This window comes from Vicugna pacos, chromosome 17 (assembly GCF_048564905.1).
Source record: "Vicugna pacos chromosome 17, VicPac4, whole genome shotgun sequence".
NCBI lineage: Eukaryota > Metazoa > Chordata > Mammalia > Artiodactyla > Camelidae > Vicugna > Vicugna pacos.
Genome location: NC_133003.1, coordinates 21,826,527 through 21,844,749, shown reverse-complemented (window position 1 = coordinate 21,844,749; position 18,223 = coordinate 21,826,527). Strand labels below are relative to the sequence as shown.

The following is an 18,223-nucleotide window of genomic DNA, read 5'->3' as shown; positions in this document are numbered from 1 at the left end:
AGCCCTTTCCACACCCGTGAAGTGTTCGTCAACCCCGGCTCCCCTGGAAACATGGGCACATGGGCTGTTGCCAGAGCATCGGTGGGATATGGATGGGATGACACTCAGGAGGTAAGCGGTCGAGCACAGCTGGGGACAGGGAGCTGCGGCAGGTTCTGCAGACCCAGGTGGGAGCCTTGCTGGCTGGCCAGCCCAGCCTGTAGGAGACCAACAGCTTTTCAAGAGCCCCTGCTTATCTGGTGCAACTGAGAGGCAAGCTGGCTCTTGAAAAGCCAGTCCCTCTCCTGGTTCCACATTTGACAGTGAGGTCATCTTGTCCACTCTGGAAGATCTCTGGGGCACAACAGGAGAGCAATCCTCTTCATTTAAAGCTCTTCTAATTAACCTAACGGCTGCATGTTGTACTTGTTTTCTCTCCTCTTTGAGGCTGAACAGTGGGAGGCATCCCCCTTCCTTCTTATTTATCTCACAGAAATAAGCTGTCAGAGGTGGAGGGGACTTTGGAGATGATCGACTTAAATTTCTCATTTTCATAGATGGAAAAACACTGAGGACCCACCCCCCACCAACAGCCATTTCAAGCAATGTCAGTATAGATTAAAACCTGAGTTTCTGACCCCCACCCAGGATGCTTCCACTCTTCTTCACTCCCACCCCACCCTACCCTGTCTTCCGCTCAAATGTCCTACTTCCAGATCCTTTTCCTGTCCTCAAAGCCCTGCCCATCCTCTTGCTAAATTTTCCATCTTCTGAGAGCAGGAGGCAGGGAAGTGACGTGATCCTCCAGCTGTGCTCAGTGTATGGCATTCAGGTTTGCTAAAGTCAGCAAGCTGGCTGTTTTTCTAAATCTCTTATGTTAGGCCTTTGGAGCTCCCAGCAGAGTAAGTCAGTTCTGTGAATGTGTTCTGTAAGCTGGAAAGCACCATACAAATATGTGCTCTACTATTTTAGAAGATAAAGTAACACAACCCCTTTTTAATCATGTGCTTATTTATCTTACCTCTGTGACACAGAGAGAAGGCAGGAACAAACTCTAATTTAAGGATGTTGAGGATAAAGACCTGAACTGAAGTGTCTCTTTCCCACCAGACTGCAAGCCCCTTGAGGACAGAGCCCATTTCCTGCTCCTTCCTCTGTTCCTTGAATTTCATCCCAGAACAGGCACCCTGGAGGTGCTCAGCAAAGGGTTTCCTGAGTACATAGATAAAATTTCACTTTAAAGTTCTCCTACTTCTAAGTGGGATTTAATTGTGGAAATCCTTCAGACCAGCTCCCATATACAAAAAGTATAGGTGATCCTTATTACGTACCTGCATACACGAATGTATCCAATGTATGGGGGTGACTACTGGGAAATATCCTTACATCCCCTTTCTTCCAAAGCTCACAAATGCCTTACTGGTTCTTTCAGCATCCTTGGAGGAGACAGCTCCCTCTCTGAGCCTGTGACACCCAAGAGTTTGGGCTCCTCTGGGTACAGGGGGCAGTCCCAGCTGGGACCAGATCAGGTGATCCTTCTGTGAGCTGGTGGAGAAGCCTCTGAGGCTCTTTGATCTCCTCAGCTGTTGGGACTAAGTCCTCCTTCCCCTTAGCAAAAATCACTTCCTCACCTTTGGCCCTGACAGCAGTCCCACCACTTCAGAGGCAGCCAGGATTTGATCTCAGGGGTGACCTAGAGTTCCCTGGAGGCTCCCAACGTGCCTCCATGTGACCCTTTTGTTAGAAAGAAGTGGGGATGCCAGCTAAGAGGTCTCTGCTAGAACAAGGCTCTCTTCAGAACCCTAGACGCCCCTAAGAACAAATTACAGGAAGGAGAGATCAGAGCAGCCCTGTGACCAGCCTAGGGACCCAAAGGACAGCACAGATGAATCAGGGAGCATACTCATCTGCTCCATCCCACAGGCACAGCTGACCAGAACCTCAAGTATAAGACACTGGCTGAGAGGATGGCAGAGGGTGACAGACATCCACCAGAGACCCAATCCATACAGGGTAGGACACCAGAATTCCATCTCCCTTACTACAGGCAGGCTCCCAGAGGCCAGGGTCCCAATTCATTTCCCAACTACGATCAGCTTCCACCACTGTGCTGGTGAATGGAGATGGCAGAAGGCCCTGCAGGAAAGGAGCCTGAGCAAGTCCTACGAATACAGTACCAATGCCAGCATGACATGACCCTGACACCAACTGAGACCCTGACACCAGCTTACCAGGAGGGCCTCAAGTCCTAAAGTGACACTCAGCTCTTGCCGCAGACATGCAGGTCTCAGCCAACACACCACCATTTTACAAAGTGAGTCCCTGGGCAGGAAGGTCGAGTAAAACAAGGACACATGGGGCCTGCAGGAGCTGTGTGGCCAGGCAGGTGGAAAGAGGAATAAGTGTGCAAGACACCTAGCAGGATGACTCTGATGGAGCAGGCATCCACCAAAGGTAGTTTCAATTGTTGTGACAGTTTTGCCAATCTACCTCCACAGTCAGCTCCGGTTGATCACATACGGGCTTCAGGCTCCAGGAACAGATTCTCCTCAAGTAGCCCACACATAGCAAGGTCTGTCCCTCCCTGCCTCCATCACAGACAAGAGGAAAGGACCCTATTCAAATGTGCAGGACCTGTGAGATGGGAGAGGATTTACTGAAGCCCCAAATCCTGTCTCCTAGCAGCTGGCCACTTACACGTACAGGGAAGACACTCCTGTGAAGCTGGGGTGAAAAGGCATGACCCAGGCACTCTGAAAGCTTTGACTTCTTACACCCAGAACCGAACTTACTCTGCGGAAGGAGAACGTTAGAAAAAGAACAGAAAAGTGACCCATTGCATTGTTCTTTGATTTCCAGACTAGTCCGAAGTCTGGATCTACTTTCAGTGAACTCCCAGCCCCTTCATGTCTGAAGTCCTCAACGAACTCTTTCTTAAAATGCTAGAATTTCTTGGGAAAGGAAGGAAGGAAGGAAGGAAGGAAGGAAGGAAGGAAGGAAGGAAGGAAGGAAGAAAAGAAGGAAGGAAAAAAGAATTCCCAGTTTTCAGGGAAAATATGGGGCAGCGGAACATCTTAAATGACACCACAAGGATACAGTCAGCACAATCCAGATATGAGAAACCATAGGACAAACAACACAGCCAATCACATACTGCAAGAGGAAAAAAGGAAAAGGAACTTATAAATTTAAAGAAACTGAAGAGACGTATCAAACCCAATGTATAGACTCTGTTTCTTTCACAATTCAAACAAACCAACTGTACAAATAAATTCATAAGATAATCAAAAAAATTGAACCCTGAGGGAGAGGGTATAGTTAAAGTGGTAGAGCACATGCTTAGCATGCACAAGGTCCTAGGTTCAATCCCCAGGGTACCTCCCCTAAAAATAAGTAAATAAGTAGACTTAATTACCTCCCTCCCTCTTTCCCCCAAAATTTCTTTCTTAGAAGTCTACACTGAAATACTGATGATGAAATGTTGGGATGTCTGGTAGTTGCTTCCGTCGGGGTGGGAAGTAAGAGAGATGGATAAACTTGATCAGCCATGAGGTGATGACAGCTGTGGCTAGGCCCTGGGGACATGGGAGTTCATAAGCTTATTCTCTGTACTTTTATATATGTATGTGTGAAAATTTCCATAATAAAAACTTTTTTTAAAATAAAATAGACTTTCTCTTCCTAACGTTTCCATAACTTTTTTTTTTTTGGACCCACAGCATCTTATCAGTCTTACTAATGCTAGGAACAGCTATATTATCAAAAACTGCCCCTCTCTCCCTGGCAAGAAATGCAAAAATGGTTGCCCCTTTTGAGCGAACTTTTGACATCATCACTATTCAGATGTTAGGTCACTTTAGCACAAACTCCATGACATGCCCTCCATGAGAATCTAGTGGCCAAACATAATCTCTAAATGATAAAGGACCATTATTTCCAAACCTGACAAGTATATCCTTTCATTTTAGCCTTACAAATTAATCCCAGATTTTTCTAGAGCTTGACTGTTAGCTGATAGAACAAGTCTGGCTAATCCCAGACCAAAAATACTATGCCTGACAACCCATTCATTCATTTTTGAGCTGCAATTATGACAAATCTATTTTGAGAAAGGAACTCTGGGTGTGGTTCTCAGAACAGCCTTGCCCATCTTCCAGCAAATGACCAGGCTCTTTGCACCCAGCTGCCCTTGGCTCAAGATGTCTCCCTGGCATATGGACTGGAAGTGAGTCAGAGGCGACCCCAGTGCTGATCAAGAATTTTGATGGGATAATGAGGGCGAGGAACCTCACCTGGTTTGCCCCAGCTCTCCTCCACACCCCTGCACTCAGCCCCATTGTCTGCTCACAGTCCCTGCCTGTGTAGGCCACCTCCTCATGCCATTTCTTCCTCTCTCCACCTCTCATAACTGCACCATTTTCCCAAGGGACCTTGGGATTCTTCTTTTGAAGACTGGCTCTGCCTCTCCATGTTCTCACTTGACAACCCTTGTATAAGCACTACCTATTTGACACTTCTCAGACACTGAGCTGCCTACAGTCACTCCTAGGATCCTTCCAATTTTTGGCTCTTGAGAGCTTGTCAAGAGCTATCTGACCAACCAGACTGTGAGCATCGTATACACTTCCAGACCCTCCACAAAGCCCAGCAAAGTGCTTGCTCTTAATACAGGTAAATATACCTTGGCTGATTGATTAAAGATCAATTTTCAAATGTCAAAGCATATGCAAGTCCACAGAGCTGATGTAGATTAAACAGGCTGCCACTGGTCTACATGGCTTCTAAATTTCTTTAAAATGTGCTTTCTGAGGTCCTGATAAAATTTGTCTTGAACTGGTGATGTGTGTACAGGTAAAATTCCATCAACTTGGGCACTTCACTGCACATTGGGCATATCTCCATAAAATTAAAGGAATGAATGAATGAATGAATAAAAGGTGCCCCTTCCTGTGGGAGAATGCAGCCCACACTTGGAGAGTGAAGCCTGAGCTAGAGTTCAGCCTTCCCTGACCTGGCACTCCTTGGGAAAAGCACAATGTATATAACTGTACGTGTGACCCTGAGACCAGAAGCAGAGAGCCCTGCCTTGAGGGACTCTCCGATGCCCACAGTGCCACATCATCCAAACAGGTCAAGGGGCGGCACTATGGGTGTGGTGGCACTGCTACTCATGGGATTCAAAGTCAGGTTCTTCAGCCACAAATGCTGGAGTTGCCCCCATACAAAGCCCAAGTCAGCTCAGTATGAAGATGAAAAGACTAATTCAGCCTGGGGTGATAAGGTGTAATATAGCAACAGGAAAGACTTAGGAAGCAACTCTCCCATAACCGCAGTTTCATGCCCCTCTGAGGTTAGTAAAATGAACTCCCTTTTATCTGACCCTCCACCTACCTCTACTCACAATATAATTCCCCCAAATTCACAAACTTGCTTGAAAGTCAATGATCTTTCCTGAATGCCCAGAAGCACATGCCACAGGGCTTTTTCTCCATCAATGGGCCAATCTGTTCAGCAGTATCTCAGAACAGAACATGCTAAATTTGGCATCAGGTACCTGAGATGCTCTGGTGAGAGGAAGTAGAAGCCATTCTAACGCTGAAGGAGAGACATACTATGGAGGTGCGGCTCAGCTTAGATGCTGTGACAAGCCAAATGTCAGCTGGAAGAGTAAATCCCATTCCTAAGGGCCCCCAATCCTGAGCTTTGGTGACTAATAGCCAATTCACCCCCTGAGCCTGACAACTCTAGACCTTAGCACCACAGGCCCGTGTGTCAGCCTTGCCCACAGCCAGAAGAAAGATTATGTGACTACTATATCCAGCAGAAGCCCATGGTTCCCTAACCCACAGTAGTTCATGGGTCTGCCCCGTAGCAAGGCACATGGAACACAGAGACAACATAGAAATGAAATAGAAAAGGAGTATTAACAGTAGACACTAGCCTTCTTCCTGTCCCTTTGAGTGGCCCAAGTCTTTCCAAAATTTCAAATGCCTTGCTCTGTAACATCAGATAAACTACAAGCAGAGCAGCCTGTTTGGTCACCAGAAGAGAAATGTCAAATTCCCCATATAGAGAACTCCCAATAACAAGGTGTTTTTCCACCCAGCTGTAGACGTTTTCCCTTAGAGGAAGAGCTCTAAAGCCTGAGTGAGCCTCCCTGAAGCTAAAACTCAAAGAGCAGCTTAACATGCCGCAAAATGGACAGTATTTGCAGTGCTAAGAACCGTGTGCTCTCCAACTGCATTATCGTAATAGCTAATGTAAAATGGGCAAATCCCCCCTCTAAAAGGGATGCTCACAGGCTGGCCTGTCTGTGGCAGGTTTCAGACTACTAACAGCCCTTCATCACTGTAAGTTGTCTAAGAAATGACTTCTGACTTCTGAGGAGATAAGCACATGAGATGCACAGTTGGACAGCTGGAGAATCAAAAAAAAAGCTCCCTCACAGTTTATGTGCTCCCCCACAGACAAGCCAAGGCAACATTATCAGCTAACTCACATGGATCCCGAAGCACCCCCCAGTTTTGCAACTCCCTAGGCCTATTTGGTGTAAAGATAATGCCTTCCATTTTATCTTGTTGTCTCTTGGTAGCTTTACTGAGTTTTCAGTCTACTGATTTATCATACACTGGCATATCCTTCCACTGCATTTACTGCCATTTGATTGTTGACAAGACCTCAGTTGTCATACGTTTTAAATAAGCTGGTTTCACAGTATTTGATCAGATATGTTCTGTTTAAAGTATTCCACTGATTTGAAGCGGTAATCTAAATCATAAGGCAACAGGAACATATTTGGTGCTAGATGATTCAACAGCATTTTTGCTTTACCTTAAAGCGTTTCCCTAAACCATGGTGAAAGCATATGACCCTGTTAGTATTGTTGAGCCTAAATAAGTACCTTTTGGTGTCCAGCAGCATTTTCCCTTCCTCCGAAGATGATTATAGCCACTAAATGCCTGAGGAAAGCGCATGACCAAGTTCGTGGTTCAACTATTTCCATCTTTCTGTTCCTCGCAGTGACACTTATCTTCCCTGACAGCCACTCCCATTGTGCTCTTTCCTCTGCCCAACACAATGGACACATGCAGACACCACCAGACAAGGAGAACGTTTTCCATCCCACTGCTCCCCAGTGCGGAGGGACCAGGCTGAGGTTACATAAGCCCCTCCTGAGCCCAGCGTTGGGGGTAAGCGAATTTGGGGTTCGTGACGGAGTCACGGTCTGCAGGCCTAGACCGACCCTGCGCTAACCAACCTGCTTTACCAAGCGGGGTGGCTGGAAAGGGAGAGCCCCTTCCCACGACCACCTGGGTCACACCAATCCAGCTGGGTTCAAAGTGTGGCCCAACGTCCGACCTCACTGTTCAGACAAGACTGCAGGGTCGTGAGCCCCTGCCCCTACCTCAGGCTGCAGGTCCCCGCCCCCGAGGCGCCGCGCCGCGCGCTTACCCGCCCGGGCCGGGGCCGGGGCCTGGACCGGGTGGTCCCGCGGTAGCCCGTCCCGCGACGGTCGCCGGGAGCTGTCCGCCGCCGGTAGGTGCTGAAGGAGGCTTCCCTGCGCCGGGGCCCGGGCCGGGGCCGGAGCCTCCGGGCGGCAGCGGCCCGTCACCAGCACCCCCCTCCAAGCTGGCCTCGTTGCCCATGGCGGGTGGGCGGGCAGGGTCGGGGTCGCACTGAGCCCGGGCCGGCGACTCCCGGGCGGCTGCTCACACGCTCCGCGCCGCCGCCGCCGCCGCTGCCGCCGCCGCCATCTCCCCGCTCGACTCGCGCCGCCGCCTGCCGCTGCGCATGCGCGGCCCGTGCGCCCCTCTACCCCGCACACGCCTCCCCCCGCCCCCAACGCGCGCGCGCTCCCGCCAGCCCGTGAGGACGCGTGTCCATGAGCCAGCGGCGGGGTCGCCGGGAAACAGCCGCCAGCGCTAGCGCATGCGCCCTCCGAGACCGACGCGGCCCGCCTGTTCTACCTTGAGCCCAGTAGGGGCTGGCGGGAGCGTCCCACCTAACCAGGATTGGAGGGACAGGGATCATGAGAAGGGGCCATGGTGGCGTCGCGCCGTGCCCTGCCCTAGAGTCAGTGGCGCTTTCTGACCCAGGGAACTCGGGAATGGGAGCTCTCATTTGGGTAACTTCAGTGTCCCGGCTGGCAGACTTCGTGGGGACAGACCTCAGAGAGGAGGACCAAATGTGGCATCAGAGGATATTTAGGAGTTGGAAAGACAAATTAACCAGAGTGTTCAGAGGCGCAAGGTCATGGAAGGACAGAGATAAAGGATGCTGTGAGATGGGGCTGGTTAGGAGGGTTTCAAAGGTCAGCTGAGGGGTGAAAAATTTGTCCAGATGGTGCAATGGGAGCCATCTGGGATTCACGCTGAAATCAGGTCTCACAGGACAGGAGTCTCAGGAAGTGTCCCTGAGAAAGGTGGAGGGTGTGTCAGGGCTGGCCTGAAGCCAGATGGAAGGCTGCCTCAGCAGGCCCTGGGACAGTGACCTTGGGGATGGGGAAAAGAAGATATTTCTTAGAGGCCTTGAGCTGTGATTCCCAGGGACTGTCTAGATGAAGGGCTGCAGGCTGGCTCTGCATTAACTCGAGAGCTCACCAAATTACTTTTCTACTACCTCACTCTTGCAGATTTCACTGTTTGTACACTACTCAGGGTAGTCTACCTCCTGACTTCTCACACAAACCTGTGCTTTCTTGAGGGAGAATATTTCTTAGAAGATCCAGGCTATATTCCAAACTATTCCTAGCTTCATAAATCATGGCTGTGTAGAAGAACTTGAGTAAACTTCAACTCATTTTACAAACCCATTTAATTCTCCTAATGATGAATGTATCAAATGGGATGTCAGCCGTTCTAACCTGACCTGGAATAATCCAGAGACCTCAAGGAACACTGATAACCAGACAGATGGACAGACTTTGGCTGGGCCTTCCCATGCACTCTGAGCTGCTCAACCTCTGGGAGGAAGCTTCTGTGAAGCCTCAATGGCTGACTACCTGACTGACCACCTGGGATGATGAGAGCCTCTCTGCCTATGTAATGTTGGTCTTCACTGTTTCCCTCTGTGTTTGAATCATCTTTGTGAGTGTCTGGTGACTACATGTGCATATCTAGGCTCCAGAAGGATCCAGATCTCAGCCCTGCCACTTCCCAAATGGGACCATGACAACCGACTTAGACTCACCAAGCCTCCATTTCCTAGCCTGCAAAGTGGTCTCTCTGGTGGATGGTCTGGGATTTGAGGGTTTTGTGCCATACCTTTTCTCTTGGGGAAAAACATATACACAGACACTAAGGACAGACCAATGACCTGAGCTTGGCCCAACACAGGCCCCTCTGGCTTCACAGACACCAGTCAGTGGGTGTGGGCTGGGCCACTTGGAAGCAGGGGAGAGAAGGATGTATGTTTCCTGGTTTTGTAGAAGCCACAGGAGCTATGGCTTTCCACAGATTTAAATCAACATGCCCCTGCTTCCAATGGGGATAATTAGCCCTACCCAGCCAGTGGGCCTGGGGAGTTGCCCTCCTCAGAGTGGATTCCTGGCTGTTAGCAGACCTCCAGGGTCTCTGCTGCCTTGGTGACAAAGGACACAGTACAGTAGACCCAGGAGGACCTTCAAGTATGGGTTAGTGGTGGCCCTACCTTCCTTTCAAACTCTTAGTTCTGCTTCTTCTGAGAAACACCCCCAGGAACATGCCTGCCCTGTCCACATCCACCCTAGCATTCAGTAAAGGGACTCCTGCTGACCATGGGATGGTGCTGGCCTCTGGCTGTCTGGAGCTCTGATTTGGTCTCTCATTTTTATTTGCTGTTCCAGGGGTTGTTTCTTTCCTCTTGACCTAGAATGGGGGCTCTGCAACAGCAGGACATTGTCTGGTTTGTCCTATCCCTTGGACTGGCCTTCAGCAGGGCCTCAAGGGCTAATGGTTGGGCTGAGTTCTCCATGCAGCTCTGAGCACTTCCCTCACTGAAAAGCACCCCAGAAGGACCTTTGGCTATAGCTCCTGTACCACCACATTTAGGTCGTTGATTTAATGAATAATAAAAAGGATGCTGAGGTTGTATCCAGAGTTTCTCCTGATGGAGGGGTCATAGATGAACTGTCTGTACTGACCTAGGAGAATTCCTTGGCTTGATTTCATGACAAGTGAATGAATAAATCTCTCAGTTTGTGCAAACCAGCTGTGTGGCATATCCGGTACCATTCCCTCCTGGGTCCAACTGCTGCCTGGCCAGGGACAGGTTGGATCTGGAGACCTTGCAGAAGTTTCCCAGATCCCTAAACTTCACTTGCCAAAGGTACCTTCTTCCCACCTCAGTGTAACTTGTGACACATGGCAGTCATTTGGGAGAAAGGCCAGATGGGAGGAGAATCAGTCCACTAGCCAAAACAGAACTGATGGATGGGCATATGTCCGCTTACTTCTCCAGTCTGTGCTTTCAAACACTTAAAGAAGACCAGCAAGAAATGAAATCAAGACAAAAATTCACCCAGGTAGGAAAAGGCCCAGACAGAGCCAGTCAACTGCTGGGATCTGTGGAAATGATTAGTCATTGGAAGGCAAATCTTGGAAGAATGAAGAGATGCAGGGCCTCAGGACCTACACCCGGATGCCAGCTGGGCCGCGGGCAAGGCAACATGCAGGTAAGCCCAAGTTGAGGAGGGGCAAAGTGCAGACTCGGAGGCTTTCCTGCTTCCCCACACAGTCCAGTTCACCCTGGGTTGCTACTTTCAGCATGGGCACCTCCACAGGGAGGCTCAGGATCCCAAGATGAAGATGCCAGTGGTGGTAAAGAATGACAAAATCTACAGGCAAGGAGGGGAGTAGAGAGCATGGAGATTGAAAGAGAATGAAGAAGGATGACTGAGGACAGTTCTGGATGATGTGCTGCCATGAGCTTTGGACTGTTCCAGAAAGGCTGGGAGAGCCGGCTCCTGTCTCTGGGCTCCGGTGAGCTCTGCGCTCTTCTTGTTGTTCTAGTGCTGCTGAGGCCTATCTCATCTCCTAATGAGAAACAACTCAGGAAGTTGGCTCCCTGTCCCCACTCCTCCTCTGGGGTGGAGAAATAGAACTGAAGAGGAAGGAAAGAAGCCCCCAAAACAGGTTTCCCTCCTGGCTGAAGTTTGTCAGCACCACCCATTAACATGGGGAATAAGGCAGCTCCCCAAATAAGCCTCAGGCTGATGTGAAGCTACAAACAAGAAACCTGATCTTTGTCCAGCTCAGCAGCCCACCTGGCCTGGCCAGGACAATTTTGCTTGTGCACTAGGATCTTCAGATGACCCACATCCCTTGAAAAAGTAGGAAAAGGGAACAAAATGGAAGGTGTAGAATTTGCTTGGTGCCTTGTCTGCGTAATTCCTTTCCTGTTGCAATGTGCAAATCTTTACTTGCATTATGTGAAGAAAGCCAGTAAAAAAAAAGAAACATCTGAAATGTTTATCACCAGCCTAGCCCCACCGCCCCTGCATTGCTCCCAAGAAAGCTAATTAAGTCCCATTGCTATTAGAGTTATGTGCTTCCAAAGGCTTGTTGTGACAAGAAAAAATAATGAAGACATAGTTTCTCCAAGTTGTAAGTGTCCAAGTCAAAACATGCTGCTTTCCTTGCCCCTCTGTCTTCCTCCAAACAGCCTCCAGGCTGGCTTTGCCGATCTCATTCAGACATACGTGCACACTCACCCTCCTTCAGCCAGTGCTTATCCAATGCCTACTCAGTACCAGGCCCAGTAAAGACTGTGGGACCTGCCCTCAAAAAGTTCAGTTAGCACAAGAGGAGAGACAAGCACACAAATGGTTTCCCATAAACTACAGAAGATGCTGCCACAATCTCTGTAACAGTCCTTCCCACTTGGATTCCAGTTCCCATGGACTTCCCTCCACCTACATCTATTCCATGGATGGGGAGATAGGTGGGGGAAGGGGTGGGGGTGGGGAACAGGCCCAGGTGGAAACTCATGTCTGTATCTCCTCTCCTAACCAGCCCATGAGTCCTACTCTAAGCAGCAGAGGTTCAGACGTGACCCGGACAGTTCCTGGGAAGGGGCAGCTAGCTCAACGCATCCATCAGGCTCAGTTCCACATGTCTTAAGGAAAGTCCTAAGGTGACCCCCCCTCCTGACCCCCTCTGTAATTCTACTACTACAAATCCAAGCCCATTACTGAGAATCACCCTTTACCACTAGGGATTTCAGGCCATGGACATAGCTACTGTCTCCACTGAATTTCACATTTGTCCTGACCAGAGTGAATTATGATAGGGTTTGTTTTCCCAGGAAGTTTCCAGGAGCCATTGGAACAGTTCCTGACTTCCAGGAAAGATGGACAGAATAGCGCAGTTCAGTGAAACAAAACTTTTATGGCAAATAGAAAGGTCCAGAGTCCCTTAGGCCTCTGCTAGGATGGATGATTTCAATTCAGTTAAATTTAATTTAGTTAGATTTAAATTTCAGTTAAATGTGGCACTTTTGAGCCTGAGAGCAAGGATAGCATCATGCTTGATCCCAAGGATGCAGCAGAAACCAAGACTGTTGAACCTACTCTGCCCTCACTGGGCTTGCAATCTCCAAGTCTGGCCTCTGTCTGTCTGCTGCTCAAACAGGCCCTGGACCTGGAGGACTCGACTACTGGCCCTCCGTGCAGGACTACTATCACCCCTTGTAGCAGTGGGTGTGGCCAAAGAATCACCAGGCCAGGATGTCAGGGCAGAAGTTGCATTCAGGTTTCTACAGGTTCTGGCCTGGGTAGCAGCAGGTATCAGATGGGCAGCAACATCTGGGGTACCACTGCTAGTTATGTATTAATAACTCCTCCAGCTGGGAGGCCTGACACAGGCATCAGCTTTCTGGGAAGGCAGTCTTTCTGACAATAAGCTGACAGTGCAGACTGAAGAATTCCTAGTAAAGCTGGACAAAGGACATCCTCCACTTGCCACCAAGAGCAGAAAGGCCATTGTTCCACTGAGCCCCCCCACCCCCAATCTTTGCTCGTTCCAACCAAGCCCACCCCCATCCCTGCATTTGCTCCAGGGAGCTTCTTGGGGCTCACAGGGTGGCTGTATCCCTCTCCTAGCACTGCCCTGGCTCAGGGCCTCTCTGAGGAGGCTGGATGTCCAGGAGTAAGCTGATGTGCTTCCTGGGACCCAGGGCATAACTTGGGAGGCACAGTGGCTGCTGAGTCAGAGCCACTGGGGACACAGTAGATGAATCCTCAGCCTCTGGTTTGCACTCTAATCACTGGCCCCCCTTCGACCCCCTGCATAAATATACGCTGTGTGCTCCTCAGACAAAAGCAGGACTCCATCCCCTTTGTGTCTCCCAAGCCCAGCTCCTTGCCCAGCCCAACCAGGTACATATTCCCTGAGAGTGAGTTCATCCAAGACAGAGCTGGTCCTCTCCTCTAGGCACACCCAGGGACAGGCTGCTGCCACCTCCCGGCAGGACCTCCCCACCCCTGCCATCATGGGCTGGAGCCAGTCACTTTCTTCACCTTTCTCTCCCAAGACCTTTTACAACAGGGGTGCTGAGGGAAGTGGGGAGTGATCCCTGGAAAAGGAGCTGGCCTGACCTGAGCTCTCAGCCATTTTGGCAAGTCCCAAACCTGGGCTCTGCCCTCTACAGCCTGATGTTGCAACACCATGAGGACACAAGGCAACAGTGCCTTCAGCCTTGGCCTGGGGAACTCCAGCCAGCTGCCAACTAGATGTTCCCTGCTGTCCTAGTGCATGCCCAGGACTGTGGAGACAGCTTTGGGTTTTGGGCAAGGTATTCCCTGAGGCTTCAGGGTGCCCCCACTCCAGGGTCAACCCAGAAAAAGGGTCATCTGCTACCCTATCCTTGTCTGCTTTTAATGCCAAGTGTCTTCCCCCAGGGGCATAGGAGCCGCCTGGCTTCTATCCAGAACCCTCCCATATCCCACAGCCATGCCCTCAGGAGCGCTCAGGCTGGAGGAAAGGGAGACACAGGGGGCATCCAACAAGGGCTGTGTGTGGGCCCCGCGCTGGCCTGGAGTCATACAAAAGCTAAGGCGGGAGTGGGCAAAGTCCTTATTCGTTCATTTCTACAAACATCTGAATTCAGGATTTGAGGCTGGGCCCCAGGAATAGAAGCCATCTAAAAGCCTGGGCCCCAGACTCTTCCCTTCTCTTCTCTGCTAGCTTCCCTTTCCGAAGGAGGATGGGCTCAGCGAAGGACAGGCTCCAAACCCAGCTCCACGCGCCCCAATGCCCTCAAGGTCTGTGCGGCAGTGGCTGAGTGAGAAAAGACCGGCCCTTTAAACCTCGGGTCAGCGGCCTAGCTTACAGCGGCTCTAGGCAGCTAGCATTACAGCCTTACAGCCTTACAGCCTTAGCCCTGCCCACAGATCCGCCCTCCTCCAAGCCTCAGTTCAGTCCCCAGCCGTCTCAGCTCTTCCCTACGCCAGGTTCCACTCGCCCACAGCCGGCCTCTCCCAGCTCCCAAGACTCTCCCCTAACCCGCTGTGACTTAACTCCGCCCACAGCCCGGCTAACCCATTGTCGTCAGGTTTAGTCTAGCCTCTGGCGCCACCTCCTGGGAACTCGCGGGCACTGTCTTCCATCTTCGGCCCAGAGCGCCTGGCGATTGACCCTCGACCAGGCTCACATGGGGGGCACCTGGAACCACTACCATGGTTGAGAGCTGCCCCCATCACCGCCCCAAACCCACTCAGAGGCACCTCCTGGCACACGGAACCTTCCATAGGGACACAAACAGATCAACTTTGCTCCACCCCAGCTAGGACTCCGGGGTCACCACCACCAAAGGTGAAGGCAGTGGGGCTAGTGAGGGTCCCAGTGACCAGGTCTCTCTCTATGCTGTGCTTGCTCTAGGCTGCCCTCATGTGCAGGAGCACCCCACTCCCAGCAGAACAGGACTCTCACTTTGAATCTCTTGCCCTATCTTCTCTGGGTCTGCTAGGGTCCCCATAAGGGAAATGGTACCCTCATCTCCCAGTGGGAGCTTCAAATAATTCTTTGCTGCTCTACAATATGAACAAAATTTGTCACTACAAAAAAACCTAAAGTGTTTGGGTTACACTCAGAATTGAACCTGCTTTGCACAGGACCTGGACCCTTGCCCTCTCTGGGCATTAGTCACCTTGCCTCAAGAGGGTTATCAAGAAAGTAAGCAAAGCAGGAAAAGAGTAAGTCATTAGCTGATCTGTATTTTTAAGATTCAGTAATATCTTACAAAGGGCTTGAGTGTGGTGGTCCCGGCTTTAGAAGAGCTAGGGAAGGGCCTCTTCTAGGAGCTTTTTCTACCTGTTGAGAAAAAGTGGAGGCGGATGAGTCATGTGGAGCCTCCAGTCTAAAGTGCTAAGCTGGTCGGGAGCACCTAGACACCCCAGTATTCTCCAGCCAATACCTTGGCCCAAGCCTGGCCCAAGGATCTTGGCCCAAGGGCAGTGGCTTTATACCAGGAGAATGAGGATTCTTTTAGCCTCGCTTGAATTCTCTGCCCCTTTTACAGGAAGATGTGTTAGGGGTGACTTGTTATTCCACTTCCACGCCCTGCTTTCCAGTTCCCAGGGTTTCTCATAATCCCCTGGAGACTAGCACTGTCCCTACCTCACAGATGAAGAAGCCAGGCCAAAGGGATCCTGGGAACTTGACCTGGGTCAAAGGCGGGTGGGGGAAGGCAGATTTTTGTGGGTCAGACAGCCCCCTCTCCCCTCCCCTACTGTGATCTTTCTTTTCTGCCCCTTCCCTCCACCACCCTCTCTCCAGCTTAAAAGACCTGAGTAGACAGTCCCTATCTCCACCAAGGAGAGGTCACAGAGACCTGGCAGGAGTGCTGCAGGGAAAGGGTCTGCCAAGTCAAATATCAGACATTCCAAAGAAGAGTAGGACAGGGCAGGGGCCAGAGGCCCTTGTGGCTCCTCGTCTTCCTACCCTGCTGACCTTACTGTTCTCTGCTGAAACCAGAGATCCCTTTACTAGAGTTCAGGACAGTGAGTCCACTCATAACCCAGTGGCTTCAGCTCAGACATTATGCAGAACTTCCTGAGGCCAAGAGAGCAAGGGCAGGGTCATTTCCTGGGCCCCTGCTGCTAGGTCTAGGGGGTGAGATATGTGTCCCTGAACTGTGAACTGGCAGCCTTCCCGGGCATTTATGTGTGGTATTCGTTGTGTGATCTCCCCACTCTGGGACTCAGCTCTATCTGCAATATGAGACCAGTCTTAGCTTTGGGTCTTGAAGGTTGTGAGCAGAGAAGCAGCCTGGGGACTGTAGGTAGAGATGGTTAAGACCCTGTGGGGGTGGGAGTGAGTCCAAAAGAGGCTCCAGTTGTTCTGTGACCAATGACCCCTGATCCTGCCTCTAAAGACACAGCTGCTGCATCCCCTGCTTCCCACACCCTGGGCAATATCCCAGGACAACCTGCTCCTTCCTGGACACTAAGTCACACTAAGCCTTCCCAGCTGTCCTGTCCATCCCAGGCAGGGCACTTAGAGGCAGGCCCCCAGAATCTATAGGCCGAATCGGGGTAGAACAGCCTGGCCAGAATCCACTCTCCTCTTCTCCCCACTCCAAGGCCAAGGCCAAACCTGCCTTGAGACTACCTGGGAGACTTGCCAGCCCCAGCCACACAATGGTGGACACAGGAGCTGGAGCCAGGGGAACCTCTGAGTTCCCATCTTTGCAAGGGCCCAGCCTGAGGGATCCCTGCCTGGGAGCTGCAGGAGTTGATCCACTCTGGGGCAGACAGCCTTTTGTAAGACCTTTGCCAACACCCTCCCCTCCCACTCAGTCTCATTGGGTTTTTTGCCCACTCCCCTCCACAAACTCCCACCAAAGATGAGGAAATTATGGCTCAGCTGGTTCAGGCAGAAGAGGTGCTAAGGAGGGTTCACTGATTGGCAGAGCTCTGGCACACAGCCCCACCAATCCCAGAGGCACAGAAATGGTAAGGCTATGAAGGCTATCTGGTCAGCTGCTCAAAGGCCACCTCCAAGTGGGCCTAGCCAGGTCCCCTCTTCCCTCTGCCACACGGACTCCAGTCCAACCCTACACTCATGTTGTGCAGAGGCCAGGAAATAGATGTTTGGAGGCAATGGCACTGTAATAAAGACACTGCTTTTATTTAGTTCGATATGTTTCTATACAGAATGCAGAAAACACATCTTAAAATCATATAGAAGGAAATAAAAACACGTCAGTGGTTGGTGAACACTTGAATATGAGATTGGCTCTCTGTCTTAGAGTCCAACGACCATTGCCAGCCAGGCGCTCAGGGGAGAAGGCTGCCTGCAAGGGCATTGTTGCTGTTGTTATTCTGTTCACTGCCCCATTGCCTCCTGTCGCTATGGTAACAGGCCGTTCTGGGCCAGCCACGTCTCTGCATGGCAGTGCCCAATGGTGGGGTTGCTAGGGGCAACGGAGCTATTTGGAAGGCTTTTCAAAGCCCTCACCTGGAACATTGGGAATTATTTTTTGACGAGGTCATCAAAAATAATCTCACCAGGTCAGATCCTGCTTGTGCTCCTGAATCTGGGGGCACTGGGGAAACTCCAGCTTGGATCAGGGCTTGGAGGTATAAGACCCAGTCCCTGGAGGTCCATGAATCCCTCATCTACAGGCTCCCCCTACAGGGGCACTGCTCCCCCAACCAGGGGGCAGGGCAGGAGATAGAGGCTGGGCCCTGTGGGAAAAGGTGCAAGGGTGAACACCCTCCAGAGAAGTGCAGGGTGGAGACCCCTCCCCTTTGACTGTCACTCCCCCCCCTCGGAGGCAGCACACACACGAATCCTCTGCAAAACGGTCAATATGGCTTAGAAGTGGCTGCTTAGTGGTGTGCAAAGGGAGCCTGGGTCCACCCACCCGCCCTCGATCACAGAAGGGATACATTATTGCAAAAGGCATTCCTCCCTAAAAAGTACCTAAAATAACTCTCAGACACCAAGAAAAGTCATGCTCAAAATGGTTTCTTCCAAAGGAGGAGAATCAAAGCAGAGTGGGTGCCCCTGAGTCATGGGACAGAGATGCAGATGGATGGACGGAAGTTCTGCCAAAAAAGGCAAAAGAAGCCCCAGTGTAATTCCAGAATTTAAACCATTAGGAAAAGAAGGGGGGAAAAAAAATCAAAATGAGCAAAGCCATCAGTTCCATGGAATCAACACTAAGAGCTTGTACAAACTGCTGTAAGCATCACCGTTTTTAATCTTTTTTTTAATAAAACAATTTGAGGCTGTATAAAAACTTTAGTAAAAAATTAGCTTTG

The 18,223-nt window shown here is 50.7% G+C and overlaps 1 protein-coding gene across 2 annotated transcripts in view; it reads right to left on the bottom strand.

The window, feature by feature from the left end:
• BSN (bassoon presynaptic cytomatrix protein) overlaps nucleotides 1–7,733 on the bottom strand; it is an 83,338-nt gene extending 75,605 nt beyond the window's left edge. For both annotated transcript variants that reach the window (XM_072941279.1, XM_072941278.1), the window contains exon 1: nucleotides 7,432–7,733. In XM_072941279.1, the coding sequence (XP_072797380.1) occupies nucleotides 7,432–7,625 (194 nt within the window). In that variant the 5' untranslated portion in view covers nucleotides 7,626–7,733. The remainder of the gene's footprint in view (nucleotides 1–7,431) is intronic.
• Nucleotides 7,734–18,223: the final 10,490 nt, after the last annotated feature.